The sequence below is a fragment of the Impatiens glandulifera genome, chromosome 6 (assembly GCF_907164915.1).
Source record: "Impatiens glandulifera chromosome 6, dImpGla2.1, whole genome shotgun sequence".
Taxonomy (NCBI): Eukaryota; Viridiplantae; Streptophyta; class Magnoliopsida; order Ericales; family Balsaminaceae; genus Impatiens; species Impatiens glandulifera.
Window position 1 is genome coordinate 1674980 of NC_061867.1, and position 26267 is coordinate 1701246.

At 31.7% G+C, this 26267-nt stretch overlaps 4 protein-coding genes across 7 annotated transcripts; 2 read left to right on the plus strand and 2 right to left on the minus strand.

The window, feature by feature from the left end:
• The first annotated feature begins 1679 nt into the window (after window positions 1–1679).
• On the plus strand, window positions 1680–7932 carry LOC124941167 (long chain acyl-CoA synthetase 4-like). The gene is made up of 19 exons (XM_047481446.1): window positions 1680–1866; window positions 3292–3355; window positions 3429–3518; window positions 3716–3772; window positions 3971–4019; window positions 4131–4207; window positions 4286–4325; window positions 4397–4491; window positions 4966–5133; window positions 5240–5350; window positions 5419–5506; window positions 5943–6009; window positions 6398–6473; window positions 6567–6684; window positions 6756–7001; window positions 7081–7220; window positions 7297–7479; window positions 7546–7665; window positions 7813–7932. The coding sequence occupies exons 1-19, from the start codon at window positions 1712–1714 to the stop codon at window positions 7858–7860; spliced, it is 1992 nt and encodes a 663-aa protein (XP_047337402.1). The 5' UTR covers window positions 1680–1711; the 3' UTR covers window positions 7861–7932.
• Window positions 7283–13712, minus strand: LOC124941162 (toll-like receptor 13). Of its 4 annotated transcripts, none has more exons than XM_047481436.1 (9): window positions 13390–13712; window positions 11834–11988; window positions 10668–10885; window positions 9680–10289; window positions 8976–9482; window positions 8793–8887; window positions 7743–7938; window positions 7579–7647; window positions 7283–7412 (listed from the first exon to the last, which is right to left on the minus strand). In XM_047481436.1, the coding sequence occupies exons 1-7, from the start codon at window positions 13602–13604 to the stop codon at window positions 7924–7926; spliced, it is 1815 nt and encodes a 604-aa protein (XP_047337392.1). In that variant the 5' UTR covers window positions 13605–13712; the 3' UTR covers window positions 7283–7412; window positions 7579–7647; window positions 7743–7923. The 4 variants fall into 4 exon arrangements, with proteins under 4 accessions (XP_047337392.1, XP_047337393.1, XP_047337395.1 ...); XM_047481437.1 differs by having other exon boundaries at window positions 7579–7650; XM_047481439.1 differs by having other exon boundaries at window positions 7283–7650; window positions 13390–13510; window positions 13562–13699.
• A 6799-nt stretch (window positions 13713–20511) lies between these two features.
• Window positions 20512–21694, plus strand: LOC124941165 (probable protein phosphatase 2C 8). The gene is made up of 2 exons (XM_047481443.1): window positions 20512–20945; window positions 21044–21694. The coding sequence occupies exons 1-2, from the start codon at window positions 20535–20537 to the stop codon at window positions 21368–21370; spliced, it is 738 nt and encodes a 245-aa protein (XP_047337399.1). The 5' UTR covers window positions 20512–20534; the 3' UTR covers window positions 21371–21694.
• On the minus strand, window positions 21445–25648 carry LOC124941160 (endoglucanase 6-like). Its single transcript, XM_047481435.1, has 9 exons — window positions 25314–25648; window positions 25033–25245; window positions 24746–24946; window positions 23503–23592; window positions 23259–23423; window positions 22685–22969; window positions 22239–22587; window positions 22086–22151; window positions 21445–22006 (listed from the first exon to the last, which is right to left on the minus strand). The coding sequence occupies exons 1-9, from the start codon at window positions 25500–25502 to the stop codon at window positions 21708–21710; spliced, it is 1857 nt and encodes a 618-aa protein (XP_047337391.1). The 5' UTR covers window positions 25503–25648; the 3' UTR covers window positions 21445–21707.
• Window positions 25649–26267: the final 619 nt, after the last annotated feature.

The following is a 26267-nucleotide window of genomic DNA, read 5'->3' on the forward strand; positions in this document are numbered from 1 at the left end:
TGTTCTTCGTTAGTCAACGATATAGCCTTTAATTTTATTTGAAAAGGGTGGATGTCGAAATCATGTATAAAAAAAGAGTGGTGGTGGTGGTTCCATCAATGGTTCTTTCATTCATTTAATTATAGTTGTCTTTAATTAATTATTAACAAGTGACTTGTTGGACTGAATTTCTTTCAAATTAAAGTATACTAGTACTTCTTCCTTTTCTTGGCTCCGCAACATCATTACAAGTGTCCTAACTTTCATTTAATGTGACAAATTAAATATCAAGATATTTCAAATTTTTGTTAAATATTTTTTATAGCCACAAACACGAATGTGTAAAATTCTTTCAGTTCTTGCATGTAGTATAAGGGTAAAAAAAAAACGGTGGTGATCCAATCAATGAAAAAAGAATTTTTATATATCGATAATATATAATCAAGTAATTAAATAAACCACATTGATGGACGACTTGAAATCAATAAACCAATATACTGAAGTGACTGCATGCAGGAATTGGTTTTTCCTTGTGATCTCCAATCAATGTGCTTCTAACAAATAGATAATCAGACTTTTCTGAGAAAAATTTCATTTTTAACCAATTGAAGATGGAGATATCTCAGAAGAGATCGATTGATGATCATTGAAAAGACCCTGATTGACTATTGGTTAGAAGAAATTCACTCTTCACCACTAAAGAAATCTCAAATTTCGTAAGGAGAATCGAGAGATGAGCGTGCTATTTAAAGGTCATGAAACTTATTTGGCAAAGAATGTCAGCGACGACATTTGTCGGTAGGTCGTTGATATTCTAAAGACTATTAGGGACGACGATAACATAATGTTGTGTTTGATAGTCTTTATAATATTAGTCACGACGACAACATAATGTCGTGGCTGATATTATAGATTATCAGTCACGGCATTATACTATTGTCTTGACTGATATTCTTTTTAAAAATGACAGGGAAAGGGCGGGAAATCTGATATTTAGCGATGACTTTCACATCGAAAATCGTCGCTAATAATAATGGCAGAAGAGGGACGGAAAAGTCAGACTATTTGCGACGACGCCAATAACGAGAAAGTCGTGGCTGGTATTTTTTTATAAGCTATACAGCGTAACTTCGTTATCACTGATATTTTTTTATTAGCAGCCTTGCTAATATTTTTTTTAACCAACTTCTCCTACGTTCCCTACTAGCCCTAATTCTTTTGCTATAATATTATTATATTTTATAAATCACTCATTCTTTATCGTAATGTATATGAAATTGATAAATAAAATTTTCTTAGTTATAATTCAGAAGATCGGTTCTCAAGGACCTTAAGCTTCTGATCAGCCATTATTTTGACTTTTTTTTTTTTAAACTAATTTTTGTCATTTCAAATTAAATTATATTTGTAATCAATAATAATCGCATCTTACTTGAATTAGTCGAAATCTTATCTTATCATAATAAGAATAAATAAATGTATAATTGTAAAAAAATAAATATGCATTTAATCAGATTTTGTCTTTAGTTAGTTATTTCGAAATATATAAAATAAATAAATTAATTATGATAGGCTGGTATTATATATATATATATATAAGCTAAATATAGGCCCACAATTTCAGTTTCATTACAGAGGCGGTTACAACTTCTCATTTGCGCTGAAGGCTGGAAAGCGTAGAGGAGAGAGAGAGTGAAATTGCGATCCATTAGAAAGAAAGATAGATCGGAAAATGTCGCAGCATAAGAGCTATGTCTATGAGGCGGAGCCAGCGAAGGAGGCGGTGAATGGAAGACCGACGATCGGACCTGTTTACCGTAGCGTTTTTGCCAAGGACGGTTTTCCTTTGCTTGTTGATGGAATGGAGAGCTGTTGGGACATCTTTCGGTGAGTTTTTTCAGTTCTAGCATGTTAGTTTTTGATTTATTTTCTCTGTTTTGGACGCAAGCAATCTCAATTGGATTTGCATGCATAAATGATTCTATGACTTTGTGTTGAATTGCATGGATAAAGCGTTTATGTTGATTGTAAGAGAATTTATTCATTTTGATCGATCTCTATATTGTCGTACTTTAATCTTCTAATCATAGCCTGATTTCTGGTTATATTAGCTATCTGTTGGTTCAAATCTTCATTCTGCTGTGAATGTAGAAGTCATTGGACTATCATGCTCATAAATGATTCTATGACTTGGTGTTGAACTGCATGGATAAAGCGTTTCTGTTGATTGTAAGAGAATTTATTCATTTTGATCGATCTCTATATTGTCGTACTTTAATCTTCTAATCATAGCCTGATTTCTGGTTATATTAGCTATCTGTTGGTTCAAATCTTCATTCTGCTGTGAATGTAGAAGTCATTGGACTATCATGCTCATAAATGATTCTATGACTTGGTGTTGAACTGCATGTATAAAGCGTTTATGTTGATTGTAAGAGAATTTATTCATTTTGATCGATCTATATCTTGTCGTACTTTAATCTTCTAATCATAGCCTGATTTCTGGTTATATTAGCTATCTGTTGGTTCAAATCTTCATTCTGCTGTGAATGTAGAAGTTATTGGACTATCATGCATCATTTTGCTGTGATTTAGTCGAAGTCTTTGGACTAACATGCTTCATGAATGATTATTCTTAAGTTTTTGTTCGAATAATTTGAAACAAATATGGTGTGGATAATTCAGACTTCCAACACTATATGGCCTACATAATGTGGTTTTGCTTTAGTTTTGATTTAACTGCCTGTATTCATCTTGAAATCGTACAATTTTGTTTAAATTGGATTATTGACCAATAAGGATTTGCATGCATAAATGATTCTATGACTTCGTGTCTAACTGCATTGATAAAGCGTTTCTTTGTAAGAGAATTTATTCATTGATCAATCTCTATCTTGTCGTACTTTAATCTTATAATATACTGATTTCTGGTTATATTAGCTATAGGTTGGTTCCAATCTTCATTCTGCTGTGAATGTAGAAGTCATTGGACTATCATGCATCATTTTGCTGTGATTTAGTCGAAGTCTTTATTCGAAACAAATATGGTGTGGATAATCCAGACTTCAACACTATATGGCCTACATAATGTGCTTTTGCTTGAGTTTTGATTTAACTGCCTGCATTCATCAGCTGATTCTTACTTGAAATCCTACAATTTTGTTTAAATTGGATTATTGACCAATAAGGATTGCTGGTAATCATTTGTGATGATTAAAACTAATTTGAATCTGCATATTTTAATGAATTTTACTTTTTAACTTTACTTTTACTAATTTGCTTCACAATGCATCATTTTTTTTTCATGTGAAGAGTTTCTGTGGAAAGATTTCCCGATAATCCTATGCTTGGTCGCCGTGATGTAGTCAGTGGGAAGGTATATATGAAAGCAATTCTAATTCTAGTTCTAGTTTTGCTAAGAGTTAACAATTTCTGACCCCACTGTGCAGCCTGGTAAATATGTGTGGATTACTTACAAGCAAGTCTACGATATAGTAATAAAAATTGGCAATGCCATACGCAGTTGTGATGTTGGGCAAGTAAGATATTGGTTCATAAACATAATTTCCATTCTGTTTATGAACAAATGCTTCATTCTTATTTACAACTTCTCTGTTTGATATTCTGTATCAATATCATAATTGTATAGCCTCCTTCTTTACAAGAGGGAGATGTGGGAACTCTTAAAGAATCATCAAATAATTCATATCTCACATCATTCATGGGCTTTTTACAGGCAGGACGATGTGGTATATATGGTGCGAACTGTAAAGAATGGATCATAAGCATGGAGGTACTGTACTGGTTTTCAAATTTTTCCACAGGGGAAAGATACAATTCACGTAGCATTATTCATTTCCTGAAGATACTCTGTATATCTAGAATTGCTAATTTACTTGATAATTACGAGCTTTAATCTCTTAATTATGTGTTTCTTTAATCTCTTTCGTGTTGTTGCGAGAATTTAAAATATATTCTGAAAACTTTGCAGGCATGCAATGCTCATGGTATCTACTGTGTTCCTTTGTATGATACTCTAGGTGTGCACTACACTGTTCTTTGTTCTTCTATTGGCTTTATAATATTAGAATTGAGCATTTCATTCTGATCAAAGGCATGATAGTAAGAAAATTTGTGGATTTCTCTTTTAGGTGCTGGGGCAGTGGAATTTATTATATGTCATGCTGAGGTTACTCTTGCTTTTGTGGAAGAAAAAAAGATTGAAGAGGTGTGATTCTATATCTGGCTTAATGACATACATGATACATGCTACTGTTTCTCAACACTATTCTTTTACTTTTTTCAGGTTCTGAAAACATTTCCTAACTCAGCACAGTTCTTGAAGAGTAAGAGAATTTTTTGAGTGGTCATTTAACATTTATGTTTGGAATTTGGACTAAGAACATATTTTCATTAGCAATTGTCAGCTTCGGAAAATATAGCCCTGAACAAAAGGAAGAAGCAAAAAAGTTTGGTTTGGCCATATATTCATGGGATGAATTCCTGTCTCTGGTAAGCTAATTATATTAAATTTTTGTGTTTTTTTTTTAAAGTTTAGGGAACATATCTTTCTGTGAGAACATATCTTTTTTTTTTAGTTCTTCTGTTGCTTTCTTATTTTCTTGTGTTCTTTTCAATAAAAAATTGACATTAAAAAAAAACAAACTATTGGTTATTGTAGAGACATCCAAAACCTTTCTGCTACAAATATATAAAGTTGCATGTTTTCTACTTTTCAGGTCTAACTGATATAGAGCTTCATGCCATGTCTTTGTCATTTATAATTTACTTATTCAAAGGGCTTTTGTAACATTTATATCTAGGGTTCCATGTTTATATAATCAATTGCTTTTATTCTTCCTGCTATTTAATTACTTATTATCACCAACTGGCTACAAGTCAATTCACCTACTATCCTTATCATAAAAGATGTTTTTTGCTCTTTAATTCCAGTGGTACTATGAACTGAAAATTATACAAATGCAGGGTGATAATAAACATTTTGAGCTTCCTGTGAAAAAGAAAAGTGATATTTGCACAATAATGTACACTAGTGGCACAACTGGTGATCCAAAAGGTGTCCTGATCTCCAATCACAGCATTCTCACTATTGTTGCTGGGGTAAAGCGTGTTCTAGAAAGCGTAAATGAAGCGGTAACTATATATATAATATGTATTCCTCCACAAACTTGGAATATGTTCTTTTAATATACAGCTTTAGTATTTCATAACAGTAGATATTTTCATTTGAAATTCACAGCTGCATGCAAAGGATGTGTATCTTTCTTACCTTCCTCTAGCACATATTTTTGACAGAGTGATTGAGGAGTGTTTTATAAATCATGGAGCCTCAATTGGATTTTGGCGCGGAGTAAGATGATCAATTATTATATTTTCATTGAAATTTTCAAGATGAATCACTCATTTCTAACAATACAGGATGTAAAACTGTTACTTGAAGACCTTGGTGAGTTAAAGCCTACCATTTTTACTGCTGTTCCTCGGGTGTTGGATAGAATATATAATGGTATGTTTTTCTTTTCTAGAACAATTTTGTTGTTTGGTCTATATTCTATTTGTCTGTCTATGGGTGACTACATATATTTTCTGCTTTAGCCCTAATCAAATGTGCTCCCATAGTGAACTAACATGTTTACTCTTCTGATTTCCAAATAAAAAAAATATACTTTAGTGTACTTTTGGTAAAACTAATAAATGCTGAATAGTTAATCTTAAAGTTAATTGGTATTGGTATTGGTATGTAAGTTGCTTTGATAAAATGTGGAACTAATGAAAATATTTGAAGACTATATTATCTTTATTATTTCGTAAGGTGTTAAAGTTGATGTAATCTATATTACCGAATGAAGTCATTTTTTAAACTTAATTTAAGTTGAATCTATATAATTAATTAGTATGTGATGAATATGCAGTTATTGTATTTTTCTAATCTATATCTTCAGGTTTGCAGCAGAAAGTATCATCTGGAAGTTTATTAAAAGGCGCTATGTTTAAGCTAGCTTACTCCTAGTAAGTTCATTACGTGGGTCTATAAATAGTGTTTATATCAGTTTAACATATTATCGAGCTCATTATTTAATTATAAATGCAATATTCATTTTCACCCTTTCTCATGGAAAATAAACGCAATGAGAACATCCACTTTTCCTTTGAACCAGCAAAACATGAAACAACAGGCTGCTTTTAATAAATTTGTTAGGCTATGTTTTGATGATTAGAATTGCAAATTCAATAATTATGTTGTTGAGAAATTATATTATTACAATTAATTAAGTCATCAAACAAACAGTAGATCAATTCCAATTACACCCTAAGAATCATTACAACATTGCATTTGGTTTACTTTTTCTGAAATTTATTATGTGATTTGCACATTGTTTGAACTGTAATGCTGCAGTAAGGAACACAGCCTGTTTCAGGGGCGTAAACACGGTGAGGCAGCACCTTTATGTGACAAAATTGTTTTTGGAAAGGTGAAAATTATGTCTTATCTTGATAATGACTATATCTTGTAGAAGAGACTGTTCTATCATCTTCTTCCAATTTTATTATTTCTTTTTAATTAGGTAAAGCAAACACTTGGTGGTAGAGTTAGAATTATTTTATCAGGAGCAGCACCTCTGGCTACACACGTTGAAAGCTATCTGAAAGTGGTAACATGCTGTCATGTTCTTCAAGGATACGGTATGTATCATCTCTTCTCTTTCAAACATAATTTTCATTTTCATGTTATCTTATTGCTGAAATTAATGTAGGGTTGACGGAAACATGCGCTGGATCTTTTGTGTCACTACCGAATGCAACGGATATGGTTGGGACAGTAGGTCCTCCAGTGCCAAATGTGGATGTATGTTTAGAATCAATTCCCGAAATGGAATACGATGCACTTTCTACCCCACCAAGAGGAGAAGTATGCATGCGTGGTGACACCTTATTCTCGGGGTACCATAAACGTGACGATCTTACCAAAGAGGTTATGATCGATGGATGGTTTCACACCGGTATTATTCATTCTTCTTCTTTTAAATATATCATTCATTCATTCTTCTGTTCTTAATGCAACAACATTGGCACAATCAGGGGATATTGGTGAATGGCAACCAAATGGTGCACTGAGGATTATTGACCGCAAAAAGAATATTTTCAAACTATCACAAGGAGAATACGTTGCGGTTGAAAACCTGGAAAATGTGTATGGACTTGTTACGGTTATTGACTCGGTATGTTTCAGTCTTGTTTACAATTACATTATTGTTATTATTGCATAAGAAATAATTACAAATAACAATATTTCAGATATGGGTGTATGGGAATAGCTTTGAATCATTTCTGGTTGCAATTATCAACCCAAACCAACAAGCATTAGAAAAATGGGCAGCATCAAGCAGTGTCACTGCAGATTATGAATTCGTCTGCCAAAACACCAAAGCAAAAGATTACATTCTGACAGAGCTCAGACGGATAGCTAAGGAGAAAAAGGTTATGTATTTTTATAAGTAGTAATAAATTTGTTACCCTTAAAGTAATATTGTTTTTTATTTTCAGTTGAAAGGTTTTGAAGTTATAAAAGATATTCACCTTGATCCCGTGCCATTTGACATGGAGCGTGACCTTATAACACCAACATTCAAGAAGAAGAGGCCTCAGCTGCTAAAGTATTATCAAGTAAGTAAAGCTTCACTCCCTTCCTCTCCATTTCATATCGAGAAATTTATAATATGTTTAATAAAAAGAATATTTACCGTCAACTATGGCGGGGTGGTAGTATTTGAAGACGTTCTGAAGCGAGTCAACTTGAATATTGCTTCGCAGGGTGTCATTGACGGAATGTACAAGAATAATGCTAATAAGCAGAGCTGATAGCATCAACCGAGTCCATCCAATTTCTCAATCACTAATAATCAATCCATTAGCTTTATTCCACTATGCGGTAGTTTTCTGAATTAAGAGTGGAAGATAATGAATAAATCTCAAAGTGACATACAAGGCAGTTACTACATCATTAATTTATCATATGCTTTTTTTTTTATTTATCTTCAAAAAGTAAAAAACATTTTGTGTTATCAAGAACTGACTCATAGTGTTGGAATTACATGCCTACTCATTATGGTTATTGTAAAAGATTTTGTATTAATTAGATGCTTCCTCCTCCTATAAACCGCCATTATCAAGCAAAATATACAATATGCAAGTATTTTTAGATAATCAAAACAAGCTAAAAAGCAAGTATTTTTAGATAATCAAAACAAGCTAAAGAGTAATGATAAAGAGCGAGAATTTTGGGTCATGAATGATATCGGGATGATGTGGCAACATGTAATTGGATTTGTTGTCACATCATTCCCGACACCATTCATGACACCAAATTCTCGATCTTTATCATTACTCAAACTAAATCACTCTCTATATGTACTCAAACTAAATCACTCTCTACATGTATTAATACAGTAAGGATATCTTGAAAGATGGAAATTTGGATTGTTGAAAGATGGAAATTGTTTGGAAGGGGGTAAAGAATACTGCTTTGGCAACTATCCCAAAAGCTTTGATGGAAGGTGTATAATTTAATTTTGTAAGGAATGAGAATTTTCTTCATATATTTTGGAGGATTTTAATTAAACTATTATAAAGAGAGTGTATAATTTATAGACCATAATTGAATGAAGAGCAATGTCATAGATATGCATAAGCATAAGCATTTCAAAAGGTAAGATGTGCCTTAGAAAGTCATCTATATCTCAATGTCTCATCTCAAATCATAAACCTCATTCATAGCTTATAAAAAATTATACATGTGTTACCTTTTCATGCTCAGTGGCGGCGGCAAGTGAGGCAGAAGAAAACTGCAATGCTAAAAGTTCCTCTCTGTTATACTTCAACCTTTGATCTGCAATTCACATAAAAATCAACAAGCTTATTTATATATATTAAACAGATCCCTAAGTTAACTAAAAAAATTACCAATTATGTTTTACCTATTATGAAATTAACAGGCAATTTTCCACGCTTCTGCTTCAAATGTGGTGAACTCCCCTTAGAACTTACTTTAGATGAAGATGAGATCGATTTGGTGGGGTTATACCGTGAAATGTTAATGAGTTCATGCCTCACTTCAATCTGAGGATGTTTATTACAGAATAACAGTAAAGCGTCTTTGGTTAACAGCCAACATTCCCTCAGATCCAGCATTACCAATTTCAATTGTGGATTGAATGAACCAAGTCCACCGTCTGTTAAAACCGCGTCTCGAATGCTAAGGCTCTTAAGATTAGGTATGGATGACAAGTGGTATAAAGATAAATCTGTTAGGCTATCGCTTCTGAGAGATAAACAGCTTAACTGTTTCAAATTGTTAAGAGGTAGAAGTGATGCATCTCGTATTTGTGTCTTCTCCAAATTCAATGTTTCTAAATAACTCAGATTATGTAGCTCGGTCAATGAAAAAACGTATTCTGAATCATCTCCATCTTGACGAATCAAACCTATAAATGAAATTCAGTGTTAATCAGAAGAAGAAAATAAACACTTTTTTTTTGTGTTATGTAAATAAACCTAGTTTGACTATTTCCAAATAAACTAAACTTAGTCCGAGACAGATTCAAAAATTGATTTATGTATCTGAATCCAAATGGGTAATGAGAAAACCTAAAGTGAACAAAAGCATCACACAAATTCATACCTTTCACATTTGTCTCACTTAGATCGATTAGCTTCAAAGAAGGCATCGTGCAGAGAAATGAAATCGCAGTATCATCAACATACGTGCCATAAAGCGTCAATTTCTCAAGATTGGGAACGTTCCCAGCCAGAAAACTTAGTCCAGACGAGGTGATTCTTGTTTTGTTGAGATTTAAACTTCTTAATGTGTTTCCTATACTTGCAATCAGGTGAACAGAATCATCTCCAACTACAGTAGAGCTCAGGTCCAAATGTTCAAGTGCATTCATGTTCTTTAAAAAGCCGAAGTTTTGAAAAGGAGTATTGGAGACATCCAAGAAGGATAGATGGAGTGTTTCAACATGAGCAAAGACCTCGGAAGTTTTATCGAATGTAGCACCAGAAAGAACAAGCTTTGTTAAAGGAGCTTTATCTTCGTATCCTTCGAATATTGAATGTATAGTGCAGTTACTCATGTTCAAGCATGCAATGGAGGGAAAATCTGGAAGATGAGTGATTTTGGTCCAAGCTAGAGTTAGGACAGTTAGCTTCGGAAACATTTTCAAAATGTTTACACCTTCATTGGATATAGCACTGCCCCATAGGTCCAGATATTGTAGTTTTGTTAGAACCTGTAGAAAAGTTGATAATAAAACTTGACTACACTGTAATAGTTTTGACTATTGATAAACAACCAGATGATGAAATAACAATGTAGCTCGTCTTCTATTCGATTAAGGCCTTGTTTGATCACTTCATCCGTCAAATCATCAACTAAAATGCCCTTAATTTGGCTAATACTGAGACTAAACCGGTTGTGCTAAATTGTTGGTTAGCCTTCTAGGCATTGCTGTATAAAAGTTCATTTTAAATTACCTAAAAGAAAGCTCATTTTAAATAATAGTCAATCGTGAAGTGCAATTCATATATGGTAGGACTGGATAGAATATGAATAAAATGCAATTCAAGAAACTATCACAAAAACATAGAAGAATGAACAGTAGACATACCCGTAAAGAACTCAGTGCTACATCAGTTACAGGTAAACCTCCTAAGTCCAAAGTATGCAAGTTCGTAAGTGAAGAAAGTAGTGAAATCCCTCTAGATGTCACACCTGTCTCTGGTATATACAGCTCCTCCAAGGATTGAATGGATAATAGATGTTCAATGCCTGCATCGTTGATTTTGGAACATCTTGAAAGATCCATAACTTTCAAAGTTGCCATACCTGGATCAAAAACTTGCATGAGTAAAAAAGTAATTAAAAATAATTTGCTAGGAGAAGAAAACAATGGTCCATATCCCATTATTCATCAATGATGGAATATAATTATCTAAAAAGCCATTTGTTAATAACATCAATATATTGTACTCTTCACATTATCATGTTTAGACAAATATGCTGCAACTAGTGAGAATACCATTTTTTCCATCTCAAACATCATTAAGTGTTCACATAGGAATATGTATTAGTTTATTATCATCATTTCTCATCAACAGATATGCTTATTTATCTGCCTCACGTGTCGCATGAAATATGAAATCAAACACTTCCTGATCTTGCATATATTCTAGTTTCCCAAACAAGTGCTTGTGCAGACTTGCATTAGAAAATACAGGGAATATAAACATATGCCCATGAAAGGAGTATAATGATTTGATCAATAACATAAAGGATTTAAAGAATCAAGAAAAGAGTTTCATAACAAATAGAGATTCCAGCTTACATTGCAATTAAAGAGTAAAATGCATAAAGATGTCACAAGTAATCTGCCACATTTAAGTCAAAATACTAATTTTCTTACAGAAGGATAGACCGATCAGTAGCAATATGCTCTCAGTACTAATCATGTCTAATGGAATTAGTCTGAAAAGTGCAGAAGATTGAGTTTCTGCACGAGATGCAAATCATGAAGAGCAAAAAACATGAAAGGAATATAAATTTAATAACAGTTATTAAGTTGAGAGTACATTTACAAAATCTACAATAATGAACTCATTGAATTCCTTTGAAAATAATGTGTTATTTCTATCTTGATAGCCTTTCTTGTTCAAGCATTTTAATTTACACCTAGAGTATAAACAGTAAACTAGGAGTGTTCGAGTAGATAATAAAATCCAAAATCAGAGTTTCTGATTAAGGAAGCTAAAGGACACCCGAAATGCATATATATACCTGAAATAGGCCAAATGGCAGAACTACTTATTTTGTTGCAATCTGCAAGTATTAGTTTGCGCAAATGGAGGAATCCACCTAGATACGCCATCCACTCTGCATCTACAATTACCTCTCCTCTCAAATCAATATGTTCAGCACTATACTTGAAAACTCTGATGAACAAGATCAATTAAGTCATCAATAAGTCACAAAGTTACTAAACAGACTAACATTGTGAATAAAAACAAGTGTCTAAATATATAGAAAAGAGAAACATGTTAACAGATATAAATATTACAATTTTTAGCTGCAGAATCTTGCTGAATTATTATCCATAAAACATCCATTACAACAATTTTATAGGATATCACCACTCATAAATCCAATAATGCAATGAAGAATGAATTTACGTATAAAATCATTCTTCTTTTCACCATATAGGAGCGGATCAAACATGTGAATATTCAACTTGAAAATTGTAGCTCATACAACAAAAAACAAATCAAATCACACGAAATTTGAACTACAATTACAAAAGAAGATAACTCTACAAACACAGGAATAGTAACTAGAGTTAAAAATAGGAGGAACCTAATCGATCTTCATTTCAATATATAGGAGAGGATTAAACATATGAATATGCAATGAAGGTTGAATTTACGTATAATATCATTCTTCATTTCACCATACATGAGCGGATCAAACATGTGAATATTCAACTTGAAAATTGTAGCTCATAAAACAAAGAACAAATCAAATCACACGAAATTTGAACTACATTTACAAAAGAAGATAACTCTACAAACACAGGAATAGTAAATAGAGTTAAAAATAGGAGGAACCTAATCGATCTTCATTTCAGTCAGTATATAGGAGAGGATTAAACAGATTAATATGCAATGAAGGTTGAATTTACGTATAATAGCATTCTTCATTTCACCATACAGGAGCGGATCAAACATGTGAATATTCAACTTGAAAATTGTAGCTCATAAACCAAAAAACAAATCAAATCACACGAAATTTGAATTGCAATTACATAAGAAGATAACTCTACAAACACAGCCAGGAATAGTAAATAGAGTTAAAAATAGGAGGAACCTAATCGATCTTCATTTCAGTAAATAGGAGAGGATTAAACATATGAATATGCAATGAAGGTTGAATTTAGGTATAATATCATTCTTCATTTCACCATACAGAAGCGGATCAAACATGTGAATATTCAACTTGAAAATTGTAGCTCATACAACAAAGAACAAATCAAATCACACGAAATTTGAACTGCAATTACAAAAGAAGATAACTCTACAAACTAGGAGGAACCTAATCGATCTTCATTTCAGTATATAGGAGAGGATTAAACATATGAATATGCAAATGAGAAAACTAAGCATACGAAAAATCGTAGATAGATAGATTTGCTTCAAATGTAGCTCAGCAAACAAAGGATCGGTAATTGAAACTCAAGTAAACACGAAATTCTAGCTACAAAATCTATAGCAGCAATTCGAACGATAAAATTAACGGAGGAATCGTAAATGAAGGTAGAAAAAGAAGAAGGAAGAACTTACTCGAGAAGTGAAGGATAGAGGATCCGTCTATGGAGGAGGCGGTGCAGAAGAATGTCGATGAGCTGAGAAGGCATGCGTTCGAGTGTTCGACGCTGCATCTTCCAAGCGTCAATGGCGTCTTTGCTTTCCGTAGCTGCCTCGATGCAGAGACGAACCAAAGGACTCTGCTCTTCGCAGATGTGTGGCATCGTCATTCCGATGTAGCTTGGATCCATTTCTCTCACTAAACAAGGAGCTTAAGCTGGAATCTGGAAATTGAATGAAAGTCTTTGGAGTCCTCACCCACTCCAAGAAGAGAAAATTTTCAACCTTGACGTCCAAGAAATTATAGGGTTCCATTGTAGGCAAAACCGCTCGTCAATAAAAAAAAAACCGTTTATAATTTTTATTTTTATTTTCGATTTTCTCATCAACATCTCATTGTCAAAATACAAAATCTCATTTTTTTTTTTATTATTTAAACATTTAAACATGAAGTCTCAATTTTATGGAGGTCAATTATTTGATTCAGAGCAAAAAAATGGCATCTTTCATCTTGATTTTATTCTATTACTAGAATTTTTTTTTATTACTATTTTCTGTGTTGTTCAGTTTCGAAGAATCTACCCGGACACTATCATATTCTCTAAAAAAAAAAATAATAATAATAAAATTATATAAACGGGTTTTTTAAATATTGCTAAAACTCTTATAAAATATGTAGAATAAATAAATATATGAGTGATTTATATATTTAATTGTGTTTATTAGTATTCGAGACAGGGTGGAGGACACAAATATCATTTTCGTCCTATCTCCGGTCAACTACCAATCAAAACGGATAAAAATAGCTTATAACGAAACAATTCAGATCGAAAACTACTGAGCAAATTATAATGGTCCTTCTTAACAAATTGATGAGTTTTGAAAAAAATTGTTCCAAATTTCACTTTAATAAATAACCTCAATTTGACCATTTTAATTTTGTTATTATTTTTTCCTTCCTCTTCCTCTTCCTCTTCCTCTTCCTCTTCCTCTTCCTCTTCCTTTCCCTTTAACTCTTGGCATTTCTTTACTTTAATTAGAATTCCATTATTTGAAAATGACTTTTTAATATGTTAGGGCAACATTTTGTTAGATCAATTAAAAATGATCAATTAAAAATGATCAATGTATATTAAAAATGATAAGAATCGTTTAAGTACAACGTCAAATGATAACATAGAAAAAAATACAAATATGTTACCAATAGATTATTGAGCTCGTAATTTCTTAAAAAAAATGAATAACTCCCCGACCTACTCCACCGCTTTCTAGAATGAATATTATAAAACGTCGTAATATTAGCATTATGAATGATACACATCGAACGACTACGATCATTGAAAGTTCAACGATTTTTCTCCAACTAGATAGTTTATCAAAAGATAATCGAGATGTTAACCCAAATATGTATTCTTTGTATATTAGTTGCCTAAATCCAAACTTCACACCAACTATCCAAATACTCAGGCATCACCTAGTGAATCTCAATTATACTCCACAAAAGACTCTATATACTAGTTACCCTGACAATGCAAAAGTAATTGAGTTGTTGATTCCACCTCCTTATGACACATACGACATTGACTTATCAGAATACAAATTTTTTTCATAATGGCACAAGAATCTCACGAGACACCTCTATAGAATCAACATGCTCCCACCACACAACCGTCAATTACATAGATCACTTACAATCTATTAATCAATCTTTCGAATTTTAGTCTCACTAAAACAATATATGTTTCAACCAAGAGTTCATAATAGTGACTTAATGACACATCTCTTCAAATCATCATTGATTCTATAAATGCTCTAAACAATGATCTTTCTAATCATTGATGAAATCTAATCGAAATAACAGTTTCTTAACTTTGAGACACACTTTCCCTTTTGCATATATCATGCGGTAGATCATTTAATTTCTTCAACTTGCAACAATGATAGATGTTCGATGAAAAAGGGCTTGGATAGAAAGTATACAGAAGGGTGAGATCTCGCGCATATTGGGTCACACATTAGTCTTGAATTTAAAGACCTTCATTCAACGTCATATTATGTGTCGAAATTTTCATCAACATATTCTTATTGACATCATAGTCTAGCTTAGAATCCACCGATTTCTCATCGGACAAATCGTGAATGAAAAATGACAATTCATTATTTTTAATTTCAGGATAAATGATTCTGATAAGGGTGAATTAGATTGTATCTTGCACAAGAGATTAACATCAATTTTCTACCTCATCAATCGTTTTTGTTCAGACAACAAATCCGAAATAGTATAGGGAGTTGATGCCCTCAGCTTTTGATACTCCACCACATGCCCGCACTCCAACATCTGAGGTGGCGTCACAAGTCTAGGGTTGTGAAGACGGATATTTGATCTCAACCTCACGAAAATTTGTTGGCTCATTTAATTCATCCTCAATTTGAACGACGTTCCTCTTGTCTATATCAAATCTTTTTGAATTTATCATCTCAACAACTAGCCTTTCAACATCTGCAAGGCTAGACGTACAGATCCGATCAACGTAAAATGGGGTCATCACTGATTTTCTCGTTTTCCTGAACGAAGTCGATGACTCCAACACATATGAATTTGATGTGTTTATTTCGGATGAAGGGGATACAATAATAGAACGTTTAAGCCATATCATCACATTATACATATGTGTTATGTTATCAACACATATAGATTTCGGGTAACGAATATGTGAATCATAATGATACATCCTCATTCTAAACTAATCGGTCTCCTCCAATAATTGGGTGTTCTCATTGAACTCAATAAATCTCCCAAAGTCATTATCAACCCGACTAAGAAGATCGTGATTCCACATATTTGTTGTCATTCCAAACAATTAAATTCATGTGCCATCTCTATCTATATGGGGTCTTATGATGTGTTCGGGCGCAACAATCTATAGATTTTCAATATTAATTGATTGTTCATTAACAAGTCGTCAAATTCATTTCTCGATTAACGATTTAATACACTTATCAATTGGCATTATAATATTATTTTAAATTCGTTTCATAGAGCAATATATCTTTCTCGAGAATTGAAGTCATACCAAAAGATGCCATGATTAGGTCCGGGCTTAGACGTTGTCGGTTCTAAGTCGATGTCTAAAGAGCGCGGCGTAATAGCTATAATTGAACCAAGTATATCTCAATCACTATTCTTTTCCGTTCTTTATTTTTGAGATAGCTACAACTTCGGGGCGCACCTCCACTGTTTGAAATTTAAAAGATTTGGGTCCGACATGAACCGCCTACGTCTAGTCTATGCAAACAACTTACTTTCCGACGCTTGTCACTACTTTAAAGGTCTAAGTTTTGGCCACACGAGGTTCTAGTTGCACCACTCCGAGCCGAGTTTGTTGCTTAAGTTGTGTGTGTCAATCAGAGACATTTTCATCCTTTTGTTGTGGAAATAGAGTATAGTCGAGAATCGACTCCTTTCTAGAGTCCTCCCTCTACCACCAATAATATTCATAGATTCATAGTACAATGCATAGTCACTCTGAACTCGAATGCACGAGGCACCCTTAAGGGTGTTGAGAAAGTCGACTAAAGACTAATGGCCGGTTTCAACTCCCTCATCCCTCTCACGATGTTCTACATTGTTTTACCCCCAAAACTCAAATAAGGTTGTTCGTTCACCAATCGGATTGTACGACTCTAACTGCTCAACAAAAAACAGTATACCTTGAGAATAATTGACACATCGAAGATAGACCTCCAATAACTATTTTGAGGGTGTAAATTTACACCTTTCATTGGAAAAAGAGACACTTTTTTGAGATATAAGTAAGAAGAATAATCTAGTTTGTTTTGGTAAGTTACAAATTACGCATTCAAATTTTTTTTAAGCTCTCCACCCTAAAAAAAATAAAATTGGATCAATAACTTCTTAAGTCTTCATTAAAAAATGGAGAATTTTATTATATCTTTGGACTAGGGTTCTTGTTTATATCATTGGGATAGAGTTTTGTAGTTTAAATTTGAGAGAATTTTGAGGCTTAATTTTGGGACTTGAGAAGTGGACTTGTTTAATTTCATTCCCTAGTTACTTTCAAATTTATTCTAGTGGCTATAGAGCTTATTGGTTATAGGCTTTAGCCACGCCCTTTTTTTATGGGCTAACAATATAAATGTAATTTTTATGAGATCATGTATTTATCATATCTTGATAAATTATTTGAAATGTTAATAATATTATATATATAATTAAATATTTTTATATGTTCATCATTTTCAAGAAAATATAAAATTAATTAAACAATAATAAAAATAAATAACACTATAAAAAAATATATAAAACAATAATAAAAATAAATAACACTATAAAAAATATATAATTGTAAAATTAATTGTATTAATTCATTTATTTGAATAAATAATAATTTTTCTTTAATTTATAAATATAATTTATTTTTCATCTTACAAATTATAAAATTAAAATTAGTTAAGTTCATAACTAATTTTAAGATGAAAAATAAAATTAAACTCATTAATCTACTTGTAATCATAAAATTAAATGACATTGAGTAGTTCTCAAATGTAAACAACTAAAACTAACCATCAAACTTTAATTGAATTTTATTTTTAGTTTTGAATCGAATTTTAAACGAATTCACGTTTTTCGATTTAATTTTCATGTTGAGGTTTTATTTCTATTATTTATTTTAATTATGTATTATATAATTAAATAATTATATATAATATATTAAAATATTGTTCGAAATTAAATTCGAAATTAGTTCGATTTTCGAGTTGATTAAAAAAAATTTAAAAAACCAAACTCGAGATACTCGAATAATTAAAAAAAAAACAAATTGATGAACCCTCTAATTTTATTACGTACTTAATATGTTTTTTTTTTTTTAATTTAACCTTTTTAAATTATAAATCAACTGAAATATTTAAGTATATTATTTATATTAATTAAATTATTTTTTTCTATAAACCCTAAAACTTTATACAAATTGTTATTTAATTCTCAAACTTTGTAATAATTGGAATTGGAACTCAGGCATCTAATTCAAAAGAGGGGTGTCAGCAGATCTTCCAGACGAAGAACCAGTAGGACTTGGAACCCAAATACATTAACCACAGTGGAAGTAAATAGGTGAATAACAAAATTTTATTTAAAAAAGTTTTAAAGGATAAGTCGATCCTTATGGATTGATCCTTACGGACTAACGGAAAAGTTCAACATCTAAGTCCAGCGTGGGGCTTGGAAGGTTTTGATCTTTTGTTGCGGGAGGAAGGGGTTCATTCTATTCATCAATTACTTGTTTTTTCGTATTTTACTTACTTCTCATCGATGACATCTTTTTTTGAAAATCTTAGTTATTCTTAGTATGATATTGGGGGAAATTTGAGAAGAGAATAAGAGAAAGAAGGATGTAACATCACTTTATTCTCATTAGTTTGAAAAAAAAATGTGTAAAGAAAAAAAAATGAGAGAAATTATTTTATTTTTTCAACAAATTAGACTGTGTCACGACTCACTCACGTCATTCTCTTTCTCAAATTCTCTCCTAAATAATTTTTCAATTCAATATAATTGATAATTACATATTTTAATCTAAATATTTTTTTTAGCTGTAGAGAATATTTAAAATAAATATTATTTATTTAAATATTTTCTTTATGTCTTGTTTCATTGAGATTTTTTAAATAATTTTAATTTAATTAATATGTGATTATTTAAATAATTATATCTATCCAATCACATCACTTAATTCAATGATCTAAATATTAAAATATATTTTAATTTATCATTATATATTAATACATTTTTAAGTCATTTTATCAAAAATATCTCCCCGATAAAAACCAATATCTATTAATTTTTTTAAAATAATCTATATTTTATTATATATTATATAATTTAATACATATAATTAAATAATTATATATAATTTATTATATAATATATTAAAAAATCAAATTCGGTTTTCAATTTTATTAAAATTTATTAGAATTCGTTATAAATTTTGAATTAGCTAAGAAAATCAAAAGAACTCAACCTCAAACCCCAGGCACTCGAATAACTCGAAAAGAGAACTAATAAACGCCCATAATTCCATTACATTTATTTAATATTTTTTCTTTCAATTTAACAATTTTAAATTATAAATCAACCAAAATATTTAATTTAGTATATTATTTATATTAGTTAAATTATAATTTTTTTATAAATCAATAATTTTTTATATCTATAAACCCTAAAACTTTATGCAAATTGTTATTTAATTCTCAAACTTTGTAATTTTAGGGATTGGAACTAGATGCATGTAATTCAAAAGGATGGATAATTACATATTTCAATCGAATTCTCTACTTACTTCTAGAGAATACATTTCAAAATAAATATTATTTATTATTAATATTTTTTTTAGGTCTTGTTTCATCGAGATTTTTTAAATAAATTCGATTTAATTAAATATGTCATTTTTTAAATAATTTTATCTATTAATCACATAACTCAATTCATTAATTAAAATACTAAAATACCTTTTAATTTATTATTATATATTAATACATTTTAAAGTAATTTTACCAAAAATATCTCCTCCCGATTAAATCAATATCGATTAATTTTTTTAAATAACCTATATTATATTTGAAAAACAAAAACAACCGCCTTAGCCATACCTTGTATTCCTATCCAAATCGCAGGCACGGTTTTCTATGCACTCAGTACACATCTATCCATTCTCAGTACATGAACATGAACAGCAAAAGACACCGCCAAATTTCAAATTCCAAATTTCACCGAGTCTGATTATCTAGTAAATTCCAATTCCCTCCAAATTTGATCCAATCCTATGAAGGGGCAAACCCTAAATTAAAATTTTACTCTTTCAATATTCGAAACGTCACATTTTCTAACCTCATTCATCAGACACGTGTACCCTTTACTAGCTGAGTAATCTCGAACATTTCTATCCCATATTACACTTCCTATTTAATTGGTTTCAATCAAACATAACAAAACATCATACAAATGTAGTAAAACCTAAACAAATCAAAAGATGTCTTATGTTCGCAATAACAGAGTTTCAATACCCAGTTCATCTGGTGGTGTTAATCCGAATTATGGATCAATGTCTGTCATGGGAAGACAAAGATTAATGGGTGATGCTGTGAGGATGTTGCCTGGACTAGTTTACACAAAAGAAAATCATGAGTTCTCGTTTTATGCTATTTTTCATAGCGAAGGAAGTGGAAAGGCAGCAACTTTTTGGAGGGATGTTTTACATTTGATGTTACTAAAGCGGTTGGAGAAGGAGAAACCAAACAATCGAGGTGGGATAGATTGGGTGAAAGTGATGAAAGACTGTTTTGCTGAGATGGAGTATGGGGAAGAATGTATGAGTCCTTCTAGAAGGAGGGATGATGTTGAAGGGATGGTTGTTGTTGTGACTGATAAGGAAGTGATTTTGTCTGTCAAAGGTGATTCAAAAGCTGTTCTTTTTCGAGGTGATAGTGCTCTGTTTTTGTCCCATGCTAGCGAGGTTTGGTTTCATTTTGTTATCTAATTTGTTGTTATCTTCAATCAATAGTTCAATACTCAATACCCATGTTTTGATTTCATTCATTTTTGGTTTATTAGGCTGACAGGGTTGATAAAAGACAGAGGAACAGTTACTATCACAATCCATATATTCCATGTAGAGAATCAATTCCAGAAGTAATCATGGAAAACAGAACACTTGAAGATGAATTTCTGATCATAGCAAGCAACGGTTTATGGGAAGTCATCAGTGATGAAACAGCATACGACATCACAAGAACATGTCTCATAGGTTACACAAGGGACCACAAATTCCAGGAAGAAGGATGGGCAGCAGAGGCAGCTGGTTTGCTAGCAGAGTTAGCCATGGCTAAAGGTGGTCAAGACAACATGAGTATCATCGTGGTTCATCTCAAGACAGTCTAATAATAATAATATCAATATCTAGTACTAAAAGCTTTCAATAAGATGTTGCAATCAATAAAACCATATGTAAAATATATCAAACTTTGCTTGTACTATGTAAAATAAAGATCACCAGTTTTATCATCACACTCAAAACACTTGTTTAATAATAATCGCCCAGAGGTTTCTTCACTTCTAGACGACGATTCACATATGGAAATTATCGAAAGTAGGAGGAGAAAGAGGATGAGCACTCTTCTTAAATCATCTCTTCACTCCTTTCTCCCCACCCATATAATAACTTCAATCATATTCTTAAATCAATCAGTAATTGAAGACTAATATGAAATTGCTATCTTTAGGACAGGGTATAGTTCGAAACTGAGACGTAAGCTTGAGGGGCGGAATGAATGTAAACGAACTCTAAGCTCTTTCCTGCAGGCAATGAGTTGAGCCATGAAGGGAAAACGTATGAATCACCATATTTCGTGAGCCCCCAAAGAGGACCATAAAGCTTGGATATGTACAGCTTTAGACCCTTCACAGTCTTGGCAGATTTGTTAGTTAAGATAGTCGAGTATCGATAGTAAGTCCTTCCATGATTGATCCACGAACCAGTCACCTTTTGTTCAATGGTTATAGGAGCTGAGAATGAACCTAAACAAAAGAAACTTTGTTCAAGAACTAGTATTTGTTACAATAACAATCTCATATAACAAAACAGGCTATATATTACCTTGAGCTGGTGTTGTTTTGGTTAATGGAGCTGGATTTGGTTTGGTTTGAGGAGCAGGAAGGATTTCTGAGAAATTAAGGTAAATTCAAATCAATAAAAATGAAAAACTCAATCAAATCTCAAAGAAGATGGATATGGATTAATAATATATACCTTCCAAGAGCTGGTTGTAACCGCTATGGCCAGCATGGAGACGAGCCAGAGTACCTAAAAGAGGAGCATTGTTATAAGTAGCAGGCTCAGTTTGTTCATAGTTGTCTCTTTGATCGGCGAAGTTATCATAAGCATCGGGACCACCAACAATAGCACCGGTTAAGACATTCGGGTCGCGAGACTTCTTACTGAACCAAGTGGCATAACCACCTCGACAACTAACAAAAGTAGAATCAACCTTAATTGAAACAATTGAGGAAGCCCTGTGATGGACTTGTTGAGGAAAGTTGTTTCCATATCCCACCATGTAACTTGTTGCTCTTGGATTGTCTCCAAGAATATAATCCACCTGAATTCAAAAACAGAGTACATATAAAAAAAATGTACAAAAAAAAACATGTTTTCCAAACATGGATTTGAAACAAGTTTCAAATAAGTTAAGAAACCTGGGATTTCGCAAATGCAAGAATCTCGGAAGGTGAGACAGTTCCGGAAGCGCAATTAAGGTTTTTTCCTGCTGACGAGAGATAGTCAGAGTAAACCGATAAGAGAAAGGAAGCACTCGTGGCAAACTGCAAGTTATTCCATCTTTGTCTATAAATGAGTCCTCCCGGAGTCTTTTGAACGTTGCGTGTTCCTTTTCCGAGACAAGAACACATGAAGAACTCGGCTTTGTCTTGATATTTCTTAAAGACGGGTGCATAATTGCCAGCTTTTCCTCCCATTAGAAGCTGCAACAACATTAAACAAAGTATAACGATCAAATTACAAACCTTAATAGAATGGAAAAGAGTTGGATAGAAATCATGTTTTCAAAATAGACATCAAAATTGGTAAAATTGAGCTTTTGTCTTTATTATGTGTTAGTTTGATTGGTTTTGATCCCTAAAAACATTTGTTATGTTCACATAGGATTTTAATAAAATGGGGTTATTTGAAAAACAAAGTAATATTGTTCCAACAATGTTATTAAAAATATTGTTTTAAACAATGATTTGACCATATTTTAAAGATATTAACCTTGGCGACGAGGGTTTGAACCCCGGGATACTTAACATCCCAACCGAACTCGCTCATGGCCCAACCGGTTCCACCTAGAGAATCGCCATTCTTTGCGAGGTAACTCAAATAGTATTGGTTGTTTGTGGCCTTGTATAACCAAGCAGCAGCCCACAACAATTCATCCTAAAAATGTTGCGAAAATAAATTAACACACCAAATTGGCTAAAAATCGAATAACATATTAGGGACAGCAATAACGAACCGCATATCCACTAACGGATCGGTAATACTTTTGCGCAACGGTTATGCTGCTGTCGTATTTACCCCTGTATTTGTCCGCAAAGTCGAAGAGCTGTAAAAATAATTTTGAAAGAAATAATTAAAATCATAAATATAAGTAAATTGATGTTAATTGGTGTTATTATTATTTCAAATATACGTGACATAAAATGTTTGGGGTAAAACGGGAATGATAAGGAAATAAGAGAGCACCGACAGTCTAATCACGTGGAAATCACGTGGAAGAGGAAACGCCGACAGCTTAGATCGTTAAATTAACGTTAGATCCAAGGTCAAGATTTATTAGAAAACACCATCGCGCGATCAACGGTGGTCTAGGCAATGATCCAAATTTCACTGAGGCTTGTTTGGAATCTAATTTTTAACACTGCTTAAGGGCTCATTTGTTTGGATTTTTACCAAATATTCAACTCTCTCATCTTCATTCTCTCTATTCATTAAATAAAATATCAATTAATTTTTCTATAATTTTATCAATAATTAAATTAAAAGATATTTAAATAAATCAACTTACTAAAAAAAAATTTAATTTAATATTTTTATATTTATGTTTAAACTATTTTTATCATTTTTAATATATAAAAAAAAAAAACATTACAAGCCAAAAATAACAAACATCTAACTATTCAAAATTGGATTTCAATTTTAAATAAATAAAAAAAAAAATATTCAAAATTGGATTTCAATTTTAAATAAATAAAAAAAAAAATTGAATGGAGGATGAACTTCACAATCCAACCTAACATTTTTTTTTGTTTATTAGAAAACTAAATTTTGATCTAAATATAAAATATTATTCAATACAATCTTAAATGATTTGTTATGATCCTTTAATTCATTTATTACTTAATAAGATATTTAACCATTTAATTTCCCTTAATTTCTTAAAACTCCAAATAGTCAAAGTTTTGGCCGCCTAAAGAGGGAAAAGCCCACGTTAAAGTGCGCCGTATTTGGTTAATGTGCACCGAATCTATGCTAAAGTGCGCCGTAGGTTCATTGTAGCATTTACAAAAACTAGGGTTATTATAAATGTGGATCCAATTACAAATCTCCACCGCTCAACTACCATCTGACAAAATAGGTGCATATGGTAACTACCCTAATAAATGCGCCACTAAAGCTAAACTACGCCCTATATTAATGAAACCCAAATGGGTATATTTTTTTATTTTAAATTATAAAAGTAAGAAAAAATAAAATACCTGTTGAGCATGAGAAAGGAGCAATCTAGAATAAGAAGGGTTATATCGCCGGAAAACAATAGACGCCGCCGCCATTGAGGCGGCGGTTTCTCCGGCGAGGTCAGACCCTGGATTGTTAACATCAATCTTATAAGCCTGCCTTGGTGTGGTCATATCTTCTGGTCTTTGCCAACAATAATGATCTGTATTTCCATCTCCAACCTATATAACCAAGAATTCTCACTTTCTCATTACAATTTTTCACAAATCTAAACCAAAAAAAGTGTTTCATTAATATGAATATATACCTCTCCATAAAGGACATAAGGTTGAGGATGAGCTTTAATGAAATAATCAGTTCCCCATTTAATAGCATCCATAGCATGAGATAGTTCACCACTTTGAGCCATTTGTCTACCATATTCAATAATACTCCATGACATCATAGTAACAGTGAATGCCATAGGTAAACCAAACTTAACATTATCACCAGCATCATAATACCCACCAACCAGATTCACCTGTAATTTCTAGGTTTAACAACAATAGTACCCAACAAAAATGAAAGAACATTAATATACTAACATACCCCATTGGTTTTTCCATCATTTAAACCAGAATGTCCTCTCCATTTAACCCTTTGATTTTGAGGTAGATAACCAGATCTTTGAGCTTCAAAGAAGAGAATGCTTTTGGTAAGAGCTTGACCATAATCATGGCCAGCTGAAGTTAAAGGAAGAAGAAGAAGAGTGATGAATAGTAGAAGAGGAAGAGACATTATATGAAGATTCCTTGAAAAAAATGCCAAATGCAGAGCAATGGATAGGTTTATCAGATAAAAAAAATCCTGATAAACCTAGCAAGGAATTGAAGAGAAAATTTATCAATCTATCTCCTTTAGCTAAAGAGAGAGAAGGGGGTGCAAGGGAATTGGAAGAGATAAAGGATGTATATATGGAAGATGGGGTGGGAGATTGAAGGGTACCCAATTAGACTAGATGTTAATAAATGTGGAATTCTTTCACCATTTTCATATATTATTATTATTATTAGGTTTTTTTAGTTGGGTTATTTAAATAAATGAAATAAGTTTTTTTATAATAAATCAATCCATTCATTAAATAAAATATTATTATTTTTATTTTATTTTTATATATTAATATCTTTTAAAATTTTTTTTAAAAATATTTTATATTTTCTCAAAATTATCACTAATCATTATTTTCAAATAAACCCCTTATTAAGTATGGTCCATCACAATATTTAAAAATGAATAAAGTTATATTTTATTTAATAGTAGAAGTATATTGAAATCATTGAATTTTAAAAAGTTATTATATAAATCAATTAATTTATTAAATTAAAATATTTTAACTAAACTTTTTATTAAAAAAAAAATTATATAATATAAATTTTGACTTAATTTTTTATAATTTGAGACGAAATAAGATTATTTAAATAATATTTAGAGCTAATTAGATAGAGTGTGAGAGGATTTATTTAAAAATGTAATATTAAGGTAATTTGTGAATTTTTTTCTTTT

What these genes read in the sequence shown, in the direction of transcription:
- LOC124941167 (XM_047481446.1), top strand. Translation starts at nt 1,712, where the DNA reads ATGTCGCAGCATAAGAGCTATGTCTATGAGGCGGAGCCAGCGAAGGAG. An exon ending in AATGGATCATAAGCATGGAG is followed by an intron (nt 3,773 to 3,970) that starts GTACTGTACTGG and finishes AAAACTTTGCAG; the next exon opens with GCATGCAATGCTCATGGTAT. An exon ending in GGATAGCTAAGGAGAAAAAG is followed by an intron (nt 7,480 to 7,545) that starts GTTATGTATTTT and finishes TTTTATTTTCAG; the next exon opens with TTGAAAGGTTTTGAAGTTAT.
- LOC124941162 (XM_047481436.1), bottom strand. Translation starts at nt 13,604, where the DNA reads ATGGATCCAAGCTACATCGGAATGACGATGCCACACATCTGCGAAGAG. An exon ending in TAGCACTGAGTTCTTTACGG is followed by an intron (nt 10,290 to 10,667) that starts GTATGTCTACTG and finishes ACTTTTCTACAG; the next exon opens with GTTCTAACAAAACTACAATA. An exon ending in GCCTGTTAATTTCATAATAG is followed by an intron (nt 8,888 to 8,975) that starts GTAAAACATAAT and finishes TGTGAATTGCAG; the next exon opens with ATCAAAGGTTGAAGTATAAC.
- LOC124941165 (XM_047481443.1), top strand. Translation starts at nt 20,535, where the DNA reads ATGTCTGTCATGGGAAGACAAAGATTAATGGGTGATGCTGTGAGGATG. An exon ending in TTTTGTCCCATGCTAGCGAG is followed by an intron (nt 20,946 to 21,043) that starts GTTTGGTTTCAT and finishes TTGGTTTATTAG; the next exon opens with GCTGACAGGGTTGATAAAAG.
- LOC124941160 (XM_047481435.1), bottom strand. Translation starts at nt 25,502, where the DNA reads ATGTCTCTTCCTCTTCTACTATTCATCACTCTTCTTCTTCTTCCTTTA. An exon ending in TCCTTTCTCATGCTCAACAG is followed by an intron (nt 23,593 to 24,745) that starts GTATTTTATTTT and finishes TTATTTTTACAG; the next exon opens with CTCTTCGACTTTGCGGACAA. An exon ending in TTACAACCAGCTCTTGGAAG is followed by an intron (nt 22,152 to 22,238) that starts GTATATATTATT and finishes TTAATTTCTCAG; the next exon opens with AAATCCTTCCTGCTCCTCAA.